Raw genomic sequence first — 15448 nt, 5'->3', positions numbered from 1 at the left:
AATTTGCTTTCTCTGTCTCCTTTTTCTGAATGTAAACCACAGAAATTTACCATAGCCTGATAAATCTCTTACTATTATGGGGGTGGGGGGAAAGGCACAACACTCAATTATATCAGTTCATAAAGAAATATGTTTAGTAAATTCTATCTGAAGCATATATATTCTAATATTAAACAAGATTACAACAGGATTGCAAATTATAAAAAATATGCCTTTTTTGAAAATTAACTTAAGTTTATACTGACGATGACTGGATTAGGTTGTACAGGAAAATTAATTTCTCCCAGAAAACACAAGAGGAATAACACAAAGTCTGGTTTTCTTTTTTTTTTTTTTTTTGTGTAGTTATTCAATCAGACAATACCAAAACTTTTTTTTCCTCTAGAAATACAAGAATAATTCATTCAGGTAATGAGCAAAAGCTAACATTTCAACGAGAGCCAAAACAGTTTTTTACTTTCATTTTCTTTCTTCTTCTTCTTCTTCTTCCCATAACATTTCTGAATTAAAGAATCAGATACTGAGACGTAAGAGAAAAAGAACTTACTCTTCTGCTCTGTGACTCAGGGAGGTTAAACCCCACTATTTTCAACACTGAGCTATTTTAGACAGACAATACACAGACTATACTAAGTACTTCTATTACTAGAGGTCACATTTTTTATTTATATGTGTGTGTGTATATATATATGTGTGTGTGTGTGTATATACAAAATATATATTCCTTTTTTATTGTTCTCTCCTGAGGAGAAATAAGGAGACTTACAAGCAAAGCAAGCCCTGTGATACTCCACATCTTTGTATAACTCAGAATTCCAGGTGTTACATCACTTTTACTTCTGATAAAACATTAAAAAAATGAAATCTGGTTGCAATTTGAATTTACAGAGCTGTATTTTGCTGGGTTTCAACTTAAACATTGTGCATGTGCTAAAATTGACATTTATCTTACATTTGAAGAACAAATCGGGATGCCATTTATAGCCTCTCTAATGCTGTGCTAAGAAATTTGCTTATAGACTCATCCATTATTTCTGAGGTGTTTGTATGATCTGAGGTGTTTACCAGTAGGAGGTCTTTATTCCCTTTTTTTTTTTTTTTTGTTTGTTAGTAAACTATTAATCATAACATTCGGCTTAAAATACCTAAGGTATTCCAATTCAGCAAAAATTTGGGCATGAAGATGCTAATGCAAAGTAATTTATATTTACAAAGGAAATATTTCAACTACCCCACCAGATTCACCGTAGGACTCATTTAAAACCCAACAGACAAAAAGAAAGATGCGGCTCTGTCCTGTCTGATCTCTTGCTCTCCCCAAGAGAAGTAAATACTCAAATAAATGACTAGTAAAGATGTTCACTTGTAATGTGTAAAACCGAAAGTTTAAATTCTCCCTCATTTAACTCACAGAGAGGCCTTGACTATCAGTCACCTATCTCAGTCATTAGCTGTAGCTATAAAGTGAGAGGCAGCACTTTCCTGTCCCTCTAGAAGTCTACATAATTTCTAGATTTAATTAAAATTGTCCCAACACTGAAGATTATTAAATCTTTCCTGGAAAGGAAACAAAACTTTTAAATTTTAGATGGACCTGAACAGAATTCTGTTCACATTTCTGTTTTCCCAAAGAATGTCCTTCCATGACAATTACCTGCGTATCTGCAGTATGTATTCATTGGTTGTCATGATTTTCATGAAAAACTGAAAATACCAGATGTAGCTCAAGTGAACAGTCACAGAGCTAACTAGAAAACGCTGCTTTTCTTTATACTGCAGTCTGTGTTTCTAATATCAGACTCCCAAATGGGATAGCAGAATTTTAGAAGCAAATAGTTTATCCTTGAACATTTCCAGTCTCACTACACAAAATGGAAGCGACATGGGCTGTTCACATATTTTTTTCTGGGAAGCCTGAATGATACTTGCTGACCTGAGGTCAGAAAAGTTCTAGCATACTTATCTGAAAGTCACAAGGCGGGAACATGCCGACGAGTCATTCTCTGAAGGATCCAGAGAGTAATGGCTTTCAGTATGCTATTTTGTTTTGGTTTCTTCTAGTCTTCAACTCAAACAAGGAATTGCATGAGGCAAAGGGGAAATCCTTCATGACAATTTGCAATGGACCCATTGTGGCAGGATCTTTGAGACAGGGCTTGTCAATACGGGAGACAGTGAAAGTACCAGACACTTTGGGTTATCCCAGAATGAGACTAGAAAAGATTCCTTCCAACAGTCACAGACTTCACATGCCTGTTGAACAGCCTAGTATGGAGGTGCTGAGAAATGTGATTTTTGTATCAGAACCTCAGATAAGTGAAGCTTCGAAAGGTTTGAGGAAAACTTCAGATCTTCAGACACAATGTATTTACTTCTGGCTTTTTCTGACGTGTATACTATGAATTCTGCTAAAGAAGTGTTAAATGACAAATAATTCTATTGTACTGTTACAGAAGGTATTGGCATCTGATATATGAAACAAAACTGATTCTGTTCTTACTGGGGATTATCTGTTTTGAGTAGGCTATCAAACTAATTCAGCTTCAAACCCAATCTCAATTAAAAGTAATTAAAGCACACAGTATATTAAATACTTATTGAACGGCATACAAGATCTGAGGAAAAAAAATGCTATCTCCATTTTGTACTGTACAAGGTGATATTATAACTTCTCTGAGGAAAGAAAGAATAGAGGTATACCACACCAATTCATTTAGCTTTAAGTGCTGAATTTCTGCTCAACTGAAATACAACACTATGTAAACAAAATGTACCCATTCTTGTCTTGATGGGAAAATGACTCAAATCACTGTCATGTGTATGTATAAGAACAGGTAACATATGCTTTTGTCATATTCTAAAACACAGTGAAAATTTCTCTGAAGCTATTTTGTCTGCCAAAAAATGTAAGAAATATGATTTTATACTTTTTATGCATGGACTCTTTCTTGCAAATTCTTCCTTTCTGCTTCATGTTCTCAATATGCATAAATGTTGTATCTAATGAACAATAGTCATGGTGAACTCCTAAACAAAGAACAATGCTCATTTTGAAGAAGAAGTAACAGTTTATGGCATTAGCTACACCAAGGCCAAGAGGAAATGAGTTCAAAGGTATAAAAAAACCCGTTTCTTTTAATGTGGCTGAAAGAGATCGGCATTAGGCAACCTTTACAAAAGATACTGAATTAAAGCTTCTAAAGATACTGGGAGAGACAGGAACCATTTATAAATCATTCTGAATTATAAAAATAGCATTTCCTTCAGATACAAAATATTTTTTTAAGATGTTAAATAAAAATGTACACACATACATATCTATTCAGATGTAAAAACCCACATTCATTATGACAGTTTTTATTTATTCTCTTTTCCTACATTTCTCTGGTTTTCATTCCTCTTACTGTTGATCAGGCCCAGAATACCATTACCAAATATGAAGACAAAGTCATTTTTCTTTTTCAGGCTGTATGACTATAATCGATGCCTACAAGACTCAATAAGAACAAATCCATGTGAGAATTTTAATTTATGTCTGTTAGTCCCTGTGAGGAATGAAATTTCCACCTTTTTTGGAAATTTCTCTTTGTAGGAAAGGATTTTTTTAAAAAAATACTTAAATATAATAGCCCATCTCTCTAGGTTATTGTAAAAGTAAATTTAAATCTAGCCACAGAACATTAGCGTAAGTTGGCAGACACTTCAGGAAATGTTCACCATGACCTCAGTTCAGAAGACATAATATGAAGAGGAATATCTATGGAATTAGATTTGCGCATGGAATTCAGTTAAGAATGAAATTAAATAGCAAGAGCACTTTATAATTAATAGTTTAAATAGACTGGGATAAATGTAGGAAATCTGTATAAATGATAACTGTGTGATGGCTTGGCTCAGTTATATTTTGCGTCTTTATAAAAAATTTGGTATTTACACTAAACAGTGCACAATACTTGACCATTTAGTTGTGAGCGGGCAAGTAAGTTGAAGAGTAAGTCCATGAAAACTGAATTATACATTCATTGCCACATATAAACTTTCTATATCAAGATTCATGCAGTTTGGGGACAACAGTACAAGTTCCAGCCAAATTTTATTTCTTTCAGAGATATGTAACATGTGAAACCATCATTCAGAAAAAATAAACTATCTTCATCAAAAATTCAATAAAGATTTAATTTATTATAACTATTAGATATTATTATTCAAAAAGCACAGAAGATTTAGGTAACTGTTTCTTTCCTTGGATTTATTTTCTCCCTGCTTTCCTGCAAAGATTTAGAGTGCCTCAGGAAGCAATGTGGAGAAGCTTACACTGATGAAGTTCATGGTTCAATAGATTAACACAGTAAAATAGTTTCATCATGGTATCTGCTTATTCAGCATTCATCGTTATGTTTTAATTACATACACAGGGAACGTTCGAAGTCTATTGCTTACCTTCTTCAGGGAAAGGATTCCTTCCCTTGTTTCTTTGTCAGTAGATATAGAGAACACTCCAGAGCCATCACCATTTATGATTGTGTATTTCATATCTGCATTTGAACCAGTGTCTGCATCATTTGCCTTGATTTTGCCAACTGCTGATCCAACTTGAGCTGATTCAGGAACATACAGCTGATAATGTTCTGAGGGGGGAAAAAACAAACACCACAATAGCTTGGACATTTTCTAGCCAAACTAGAGAACTGTTATGTGCTTGTTACACTTCTGAGTAAACAGAAGAATATTTAATATGCCAAACTGACAAATAAACCTATGAACTTATTTAGATTCCTGAAAGAATTGGAAAGAGAATTGTATTTTACTTGGGATGCTTTCCTTCCCTATTCAAAATCCAAATTAACTAATACAAGATTTTGGTTTTCACAGTTACATTTGCTGTTCATCACATATCACAGAAATTAGAAGATTACTTCACACCAGTACTTTTAAAAGTTTATCTTCTTCATAACCAAAAATGTCTTTATTTTCACCAACATACCATCAAATGAGTAGTTAAAAGAGTACTTGTGAGCTGAAAAATCTTTGTCTCATTTGTTTTTCTGAAATCTGATCAGTTTTGCAACACTGCATCAACATTTTGCAACACTGAATCAACGCATTTTTTTTTTCTACAGGAAAACGTAACAAACATGAATATTTTTACCATTACCACTTTGTAGTGGTATTGTTGCAGCACAAAAAACTTTGCACATACATTTCAATTGGTATCCATGGTAAAGGAAAATCAACATAATGGGTACATTAAAGTATTACCCTATTGTACCCATAAAAAGCATCCATAACAACCATGACATCCTTTCAGTGTTTTTATAACCTGTAGGTTAATTATTACTTTTTTTTTTCTTTTTTTTAAGATAATTTTCTTAACTGTCTCTATCCTTTCGGATTAAATCTACTCACAGGTCCAAGGTTGCCTGGGGTACAGAACGGTGCCACAAGGAGAAAAAAGTGGCAAACAAACACAATGTGAATACATAAACCTCGATTTCCATTGAAACTAGGACAGAAAGACATCTCAAAGATATGTTATCCAATAATGCTAGTGTTGCAGCACAGTAGGGATGCTGAAACCTACCAGCACTGAAGAGGAGAATATGCATTCAATAGGTGTGCACATACCACCCCTGTCACACAACCCCCCATCCAAATCTCTCCCCAGTAGTCTGCACAGTTTACATCACAGGCCAACCACCAACACAGAAAAGAGACCAAAATAACAACTTCTGTTATTGCATATTTTCTGAAAGTCTACAGAATTATCTTCTATATTTATCTTAGGCATTCTGCAATAGTTAACGCAATAGTGCAACACTGAGGCGCAGGACAGTGGATCAGAGGATAATACACATGAAGGCTAACATTTTTACAGTTTGCTGAGTTTAAAGCAGCTGGCATGACTGCAGAGGTGCCCTCAGTAAGCACGCAGAAAAAAGAAAGGCAAATTTTAAATCAAATTCAGAGATTAAACCAGCATTATGGCAGAAAACCATAATCTGTTGGATGATTGAAGAAATAATGAATCTACAGAAGTGCAACTGCAAAGGGAATAGATGTTATCACTAGAATAAAACTAACTTTAGACACCTGTTAGAAAACAGAGGATTTTATAATAAATTTCTCTAATTCCTCATGCAACGGTTCCTAAACCTATTTATAGTCTTGAATTGTTATTGTAATACTAGCTGATAATACTACTACACAAATAGCAGTATGAGAAGGACAGATGAGTGCACTAGACTTCGTTAGTCCAAAAGGAAACTAGGAAAATAAAAAATGTTACCGTGCATTAGGGAAACCTCAAGGGAAACAACAAATGTCCAGCAGAACCAAAGAAATAGGATAATTTAAAATGTAAAAAAAGAAAATACTGTCACTGATGTAACAGGAAAATTGCTTAGTAGTTGAGTCAATTAAAAAGCATAGTTAATTCTTTGATATGCATATAAAAGCTCTCTTCACAATCTTCCAAATAAATGCTCTGTCATACACTCCTTTGCAGTGCTTCGTGCTTACAGATGATCTCAACTGACACTTTAATATTGCTGGTTGCTTTATTTCATACGTAAATTCATAGTGATGGGATGAGATTCATTTTGGAATTTACTTATTGTTAAAATAAATGTGACATGTGGTCTTTTGATACTTTTGCTCTTACTAATGCATTCAAAAAAGGAAAAGTTAGAGGCCATAAAGAATATGTTATGTAGAGGCCATAAAGCATATGTTATATAATCAAGCCACTTCAGGAACTGGAAGTGTTATAAACCATATGATAGGGTGAACTAATTAGAGACTTCCAAATAGTCAAGCTAGTTCAAATATATCCACATGACACTACACTCTGGTTTATAATCACACCCCAAGTGTTAGCCATCTGTTTCAGAAAATCATTTTACTGATACCAGCATCAAACATTATGAAACAGTAAAATGTCAAGCAAAACAAATTTTGAAATCACTCATTAATAATCTGTTGGTATTTGTAGAACTGAGAAGTTTCCAAAAAATGAATGGAATGAAAAGGAATCTGTTAAAAAAATATAAACTCTTAGATCATAAGGTCAGAAATGTCTCCCAACAAGTATTTAACCACTGCTTCACAGAGACAGCCTGAAGATGTCTCATACAGACATGAGCCAGGTAGATAATTACAAACAATATTATCTAAAACCAACAAGTGCATAAGAGGATAAAATTCAGCAACAGGAAGGTTAGATAGAACATATTATAGACATTTATTTAGACTAGTGGTGGAAATTGGAAATGTTCTTACTAAAACATTGTAAACTTTATAACTGGAAAGTAGAGGAACTGACTAAAGACTGAATTGAAAATTTCCTTGGGCACTGAATAATTTTTTATACAAATTAAAAATAATGTGGGATGTGTATACTGCGATTTTATCGTTCTTTATTGTAAGCTATAAGTCTCTTTCAACCCTCTAAAAGTTGGTTGGAAAGTTGAGAGCCCTGAGGATCAGGTAGCAGTCTGTATCAAAACTGTTCTACCAAATCTGTCCGAGTGGAACAGATTGTTCCCACGTTCCCAGCCTCACCGCCTTCCAGGAACTGTTGTAAAGCAGGAATCTCAAACGGTCTTAGGGATGCTCTAAATTGTTCTAGAGGAGCTGCCTCGTGGCTTACGGATCAAGACTCTGTAGAGGTTGATTTGGATCTCAATGTTACGTTACCAATCACTGCAGATGTGTTCACTTAGCTCATGAAATGAGTAAATTAATACTCTTTTCCATTTAATGTACTGTATGGGACAGTCCTTTGCAGGACTTTATGCTAGCTGAAACATTGTTCAAGTACACTGCGGTGATCTTCATCTTTCTTCCAATAAACTATATGACTTACCTGTCATTATAATACAAAATCAATTTATTGATCTCTAGAAAAATTTACTTCTCATTTCTATTAGCCTAGAGGCAACATATAATGCTGTGTTTTATTCCCAGAAAAACAATTTCTGTGTCTGAGAATCTCAAAAAAGGATGTGCAAAAGTATTTATTTCAGCTCAATAAGCATGTTATTTCATTTATTTTATTTACTAATCTATTCTGTTGATAATTTTTACTTACTTTTAGGGATTATAATGACCTCTTGAATCGTAGGAATTGCCTTACTTAACAAAGGGAGGAGAAGTATAATACTGAATTAATAGAGAAATAAGTAATTATTTGTCCCGCTTGTTATTTGTTTATCCAATGTATCTTTTTAGTAACATTATAAATATTGCTTGGTGGTGAACCAACAGAATGCTGTTCATTCATACGGCACAGCTCATACACTGATGTCTTTTTCTATCTACTAGCAAATCGATAAACACAGCAACTGATTGTCTTAACATAAAATACCACCATATCCTAAACGTATATTGAAGGGCTACATAAAGTTTGCTTGAACTTACAACTAACTAAATACTCAGTTATAAGCCAAATTGATAAAATATGAAAAATAAATGGAACAGTGAACCAGGCTTAAAATCTGATGATTATGAGCACAAAACTCAACTGGCAGCCAATGAACAGTACTTATTCAGGAATAAAAACTGTGGCCAAAACTATTTCATGTCTTAATTAATGACTTGAACGATGGGTTGCATGTACTCACAACAAGCGAGTGGACAATACCGACTTGGCAAAAAGTTGTCAGTACGCTGGAGGGCAGGGCTGCTGTTCAAAGAGATCTGGACAGTGTGGAGGAACAGGCTAACAGGAGCGTCACAGCGTTCAGTGACAGCACTGGGGCAGGAACAATGCCATTCACCAGTACACGCTTGAGGCCAACTGCCTGTAAAGCAGCTTTGCAGAAAAGGACCTGAAAAGAACCTTCCCAAACTTGCCTAGATAAGGCCCTTAGCAACTTGATCTGTCTGAACCTTTGATAAGCAAGGTTTTGGGTCAGATCACCTAGTGGAGGTCTCACATGAATATATATATATATACACACCTGGCATTTGTCCAGTTACATCTCACATTTTACCGCCAGCCATCTTTGATAAAACTACAGCACAGCTCCAGCTGTGGACTGTGCTCAGCTTGCTTGGTGGCTTTCTATTACAAAGTTATTCTTCATTTCGCAGAGCTGCTTGTTTTCATTACATGTAATAGATTATTCTGAATTTCTCTTTTAAGACTGCAGTTTTTTCAGAAGTCCATTTCTCACAGCATGTTTTGGACATTTGTTACATCTTTCTTTACTATGTTTATTTTTAATATAATGAACCCAATTTTAACACATCATCATTATGAATACAGTCGCTTTGACAATTCCAGAAAAGTAAGTCAATCTTGTATCTGCTTTGTTCTAACCACTCTTTTTGATGACGACATCCCTTTCATACAGCTAAACTAAGGAAGAAATTTTTAACATGTGAGGTTTGGATTATCCTTCCCTGTCAAAAAAAGAGTGCTTTTGCACTTTCAAAAAACAGTTGCATTGTAAGTGAAGTTACTGCTTATTTGCAAATATGACACTAAAACAATCTTCAAAAGTCATGACACTTTGCTTGCCTTGAAACTCTGGAGAACACAACACTCTTGGGTCAATTTAGAAAAAAAAACATTCTTCTTAGATGCAATAGACTCCTCTGGTTGGAAGAAGACTTGCGCATCCCCATGTCCCTGCTTTTTACATCTCAGTGTGAACTGGGAATTATGTTTGTGAGTTAAGATTATAATCACGAGTTTAATTTATGTTCCATGCAACATTGCCTTTAGAGACAGTAACTAAAAGTACCTGAGAACATTCTGACTAATTCTCAGAGATCAGAAGTATTCTAAGCTGTAAAAAGTGTGACGTTTATGCCACTCATGGGTAAAAGCAGAAACAGAGGAGAAACTGGTTTCTTGGATTTTCAGATTCATTACTTCCCTGTAGGTACTGAACACCCAAATACATATTTTTTTCTATGCAAATGACATGGGAAAAATAACATATACACCCCATAATTATCACTAATAAGCAACTTAATGGTTGGGCATGATCTGTAGCAGTCTCTATAATTGTGCTGTGTTGAGAATATTCCATGCCATTTAAAGGGGGGACCACAGCTACATCAGGCATCTTGGGTCAGCAGAGAGCAATAGCAACACCTGTGAAAGTGATACACTCCATTCAGACTGTGTTTGGTGGTGTTTCTTTGTTTGATTTTCCCTGGCATTAGCACAGCGAGGATCGGGCTCCCACTGGGGTTAAGCTTCATAAAGGATGTGAAAATGAAGGCAGTTCTGAAGAACAATCCTTAAAATGGAGTGATCCTGCTCCAAATTCTCCACTCAGTAAAAAAACCAAAACAAACAACCCCTCTCATTCTCAAAAACATTCCTGCCTCATTCAGAACCCTTATAGAAACAAAATAAATATTTTTTTTCTATCTAGAGTATTTCAAAATTATTTTGATATGGATGGTATATGTAGTGAACCGTCTACCTTATACATAGAAATCTTTGTAGACAATACTCAGTCAAGCAAAATAAAAAACACTGCTTGACTCCACTGTGCTGTTAGGAATAAAGTTGATGCACATAGCTGGCATTAAAACTCAGTATACAGAACAAGTACATTCTACAAATAGTTAGTCAGACTTCGAAATAATATATTTTTGTCCCTCCCAGCTCCCCTTTCTATTTGAATTCCGTAAACAATTCTGTGATCAAGTTTTATTGTTGTGAATTCTTTTTAAAGGAGAGTTTTAAAATCAGAAACTTAATTACTCTTGAACAGTATTACATGTACTTTGTTTACTTTTTGCAGAAAAAATCTGATTATGGGAATCACACTCATTCTGCCCAGGAAACAGTGTATTATTAAACTTCCTATGTAGTCAAATGTCGTTAAACCACTTGTATCAGATTTCAGAGATAAATGACACAATTTTGTAGCTTTAATTTCAAATATTGTGCAAATATGAGAACACATCAATCTTTTCACAAACATAGTAAGAAGACAATTAAACAAAGCACTTCACACATTTTCCAGTCTATAGAAGCATAAACTCAAAGATACATATACTTTATTTCTTAACTCTATTTGGTACTTAGTACATCACCACCTCTTAAGTAATGTAATCCTCATCTCACATGCCCCTCTCTTTAGGCATACCATAGATGAATTATTGATTCTAGGATATTAGAAAGATAAAATGTAAGAGAAATTTTACAAAATCACTCAGATCACTGAGGATTATCCTTTTTACCACACTGTTTTCTCAGGACATTATTGATGCTAGCTGCTTTTTAAACAGCCTGTTGTCCTTGTGCAGCAGCCTTGCTAGGCAGGTGATTCTAAATACTTCTGGAGAATCAAGAAACAACTATATTTATCTTACATTTAAGACAAACAGCTGTTGTCTCTTGACCTGACACGTTCAAGTCACACACCTTCACCAGCTAATATAAGCATATAATAGCATTTTTCACCCTTTACATGCATTCCTGGCTGTCACAGTCAGAAGGAAACACGTGTTCTGAAAACTGACAGAAATGGAAGCTTTCTAGCTCATATTTACCTACACCAAATTCAGTTTCTGATGTGACACTTTAGCTATTTCTAAATAAAGAACAATTAAGGTCGAGGGGCCTGGAGATTTGTGATGATTCTCTGTAAAGGCAGAAAATCAGTATAATGAGCACCAACCGTACTTGCAAAGGAAGTGTCACTCACTGGTCATTCACTTTGGAACCTGAGCACACACTTCATAAACACAATTAATTGAAAAAAATATTCTGGCTTTAAGAACATGAGAGAAGCAAAATACTCATTAGCACCAGAATAATGCTATTATGTGAATAGGTACTATAACCAAAGAATACAGCTTCTAAAATGTATACACCCTATGAAATGCCTTGCCAGATTTTTACAGCAGCCTTAAATACAGCCCTAACAACATTCTTAACAAAAGAAAATCTTGCTACCTTTCTTTCCTTACACAAATAAATGAAACCTGATTTATGTAGATACCATTATAATGTTAAAAAAGAGTATATACTGAAATACTGTTTACATCTGATCAGCACTAACAGCTAGAATTTCCAGGTTACAAATTATTTCTATGTCTTTTTTTATATCCAAGTTCCACTCCTGTTTAAGATTTCCTAGTAATATACTAAAATGTTCTGGAGTAATATTTATGTTTCAAGTTAGATGAGATTAGCATGTTGGGCAAGAATTCAGTTTTGCAGAAAACTCCTGGTATTAACTAGAGGTGTTTTAAAAGCACAGGAAAAGGAATTGTCTTTGAATAGCCCTTAAATTCTCTCATGAGAGTCCACCCTTTAAATCCTTTACATCTCATTACTCAATTTCACAATTTGAGTAAATTTCATTAAAAAAAAAAAAAAGTTCGCAAAAAAAAAGTACTGAAAATAATCTACATTTCATTTTTAAGTAATAGCTGCTTTGGACATAAAATATATTTATATAGGCTGCTGTATTTCCTTTTTGCATAGAATTATCTAATTGCCTGGCATTCTCCCTGGCATGTACATATACATTACTCATTTTATCTCTTAATGAGATATTAATAGCTGCATTTCAGTAAGTCGATCATGCACACCAGGCCCATCCAGTCTACTATTTACATGAAGAGCTATTTCTGAAGCTGGCTTTGTCTAGCCACTAGAAAGGAAGAGTGATCCTCCCTAAAACTTACAGATAGAAAAAATAAGCAAACAATATGATTATAATCTATATTTCCTTAGACATCCTGGAACACATATATGAAAAAAAAATGTTGTTAATATGTAAACTGTATTTCCAGAAAAGGATATCCTAAATTGTGAACCACCTGCAGAAACAAACATTGAATATGGTAGTACAAAAACCTTATCTGTGGAACACAGGAAGGAAAAAAATGAGAATAAAATAAAATTTCCAGAATTGGTAACTTCACTTTTGAAGAAAGGTAATAAAGTTATATGCAGGAATAAATCTTCTGAAGAAGAAAATACTAGGGGTCTGTGCAAATCTGGCTTTAAATCAACTTTCTACATGTCCCTTTAGCCTGATTTAAAGTCTTACTAAAAGACCTGAGCATCTCTTCACCAATAACTGAGACTTGGGTTTCTGTTCATTCCCGATACATTTTTCCTTTAGTGTATTTTATCTAGTAGCTATTGGGAATAATGACAATTGTAGTACGTGTTGTAGTATGAAATATAAAAAAGGCATTATTCTAAATATAATGAAAAAAATCTCAATAAATAAGTAACATTTACATACAGAACAATTTCTGGAATGAAATGCTATCTAATAATCCCTGGACACTGGATCATTTCTGGACTCACCATCATCACATAAATGTTGTAATAAACAGGGAGCTAGATTACTAGGGACGAACAAAATCTAATTTACAAAGTTGCACTTGATCAGATGCCAGCAATCTTAAACCAAATCAGTTATCATGTACTTTTTTTGTGCTGTTTTAAATCTGAGTTTCCTGAGGACATACAGCTTCCGTAATTATTTTAATGCAATAGTGTCCAGTAACTTGGAAGCCCTGTCCTATTTCAGCCAAATCCAACAAAAGGGCAGAGGCCTCAAAAACATTATTCTACATTCTTTTAACAATTACTGGCTGAATAGAGGAGGAAGACCTGCTACAAGAGAATCAAAGAAAATTCCGCTTTACTCATCAATCAACAGGCAGATAGTGCCGGACTAGTCACCAGTGGAGGGCAGGAAAGTCTACAATGCATGGTAGCGGGGCGTGAGAGGGTGCTGGCAGTTACCTATGGGATTCGTAGAGTTGGTGTAGTATGTGGAACTGGGGATAAGGAAAGGACCGTATTGGAGTTTAAATTCCAAAAGAAAATGAACAGCAGATACTTTGGCACTTAATTAGCTGATGAGTTATATTAACAAGGCTGGATAGGAGACACCTTAGTAGCACAGAACAGAGTTAATGCCTACTTCTGGGATGGGAGTTTACTTTTTCAGAACTAACTGGAATATCTTCATACAACATTCCTATTTAAACATGGCTGTGTAGTTTTCATACAATGACACTGTAAAAAATGAGGCAAAACTAATAATGCATATACATAATCTCACATTATATACTGCCATGAAACAACCAAGCGTTATAAAAAAATGTTTGAAGTCATGACGTGTATTTAAATTCTGATTTATCCTAAAGATCTGAGCTAGATGTATCAAACAATGAAATCTACAAATGAGGCATCAGATAAGTTATTTCCTTGTAAAATCAGACTATACACACAAAAACTACATATCTCCTACACACTGTCCAGAGTGTAATCATTAGCACTTGATTTATAAAACATGTCATTGGAAGCATCTGCCTAGTGTGATGATCTTGATGCAATCAGAATCTATTCATCCTAAACAAAGCACAACATACAGAATGTATTCATCTTAAACAAGACCAGAGAGAATTAATGAAAGAAAACTACACAAAAAAGTCTGATGTAACTCAAAGCTGATAACAGTGTCATCAGTAGATGGAACATTTTCTATCAAATTACTGAAATAAATTTATGACTATGAAATTAGGGCCCTCAGCCATTCAGCCAAGTATTTCCATCAGTGGTAAAACTAACAAGAACTGAGACATGCTGATTATTGAAAAGCAAAAATCTTCCCATGCAGATCATTGTCTGTCAGGTTGCATTAAATAGATAGTTCATTTAGAACTGAACTCTCCAAATAAAGGAAATTTGTCGTGAAGAAGAAAAAGAAATCAGTATTGTAAAAGATGCACTAAAGTCATTGATAAGTAAAATGTATTCGAGGTTTCAGGTTATTCTCCTGCTGAATTCACAACCCCTTGCCTACTTCTCCCACATACTACTGTGTTTTGCAAGCAGAATTGTTCAGCTATGTTTCCTATTCCAGAGATTGTAATTACCATATATTTCAGAACTGCAACCATCAGACTGATAAAATTATGCAGCAATGTTTCATATTCTTCCTCCTAGACTTTTTGATATTTTGGAAAACTGTAGCTCTTCTGTTTATAATTTCTTTGAAAGAAAGTCATCTATATTTAGAGTGAGTACAGAAAAAAACACAGTAAATTCATTTAAGCAGATATATTCACAACCTCTATTTCCAAGTTTTAAAGAGATTTTTAATGTGTTTATTTAAGGGGAACAAATCCTGCATACCTTACTCCATATGCATCTCTAATGAACGCTGATCTACTACAGTCAGAAAGGTAGGATCTTTTAAATATATACAATAAAGCATATTTCTAGATAAAACGAATAATAAAAGCATCAATAAGATGGGCTTCCCAGCATGTTCTCAAGTAAAGTAATCATACAGTTAAGAGTCAGATTCAAAACTCACAAGTATGGTAACGGAGAAAAGGAGACTAACCAAAAGAAAGTCTGCTGTTTAGCTGAGGCTCAGCCTGTGCCCAGGGTTATACACTTGATATATGCAGTTTTGGTTAGCACTTCCCTTGAATTCAA

At 34.5% G+C, this 15448-nt stretch overlaps 1 protein-coding gene across 7 annotated transcripts in view; it reads right to left on the bottom strand.

Moving 5' to 3' along the window:
- CDH18 (cadherin 18) overlaps positions 1–15448 on the bottom strand; it is a 378826-nt gene that overhangs the window by 59518 nt on the left and 303860 nt on the right. For all 7 annotated transcript variants that reach the window (XM_037381369.1, XM_037381368.1, XM_037381373.1 and 4 more), the window contains one exon: positions 4441–4628. In XM_037381369.1, the coding sequence (XP_037237266.1) occupies positions 4441–4628 (188 nt within the window). The remainder of the gene's footprint in view (positions 1–4440; positions 4629–15448) is intronic.

Source organism: Falco rusticolus, chromosome 3 (assembly GCF_015220075.1).
Source record: "Falco rusticolus isolate bFalRus1 chromosome 3, bFalRus1.pri, whole genome shotgun sequence".
Classification (NCBI taxonomy): domain Eukaryota; kingdom Metazoa; phylum Chordata; class Aves; order Falconiformes; family Falconidae; genus Falco; species Falco rusticolus.
Note: the sequence above shows the minus strand (reverse complement) of the source record. Positions and strands in the feature narration are given on the sequence as shown.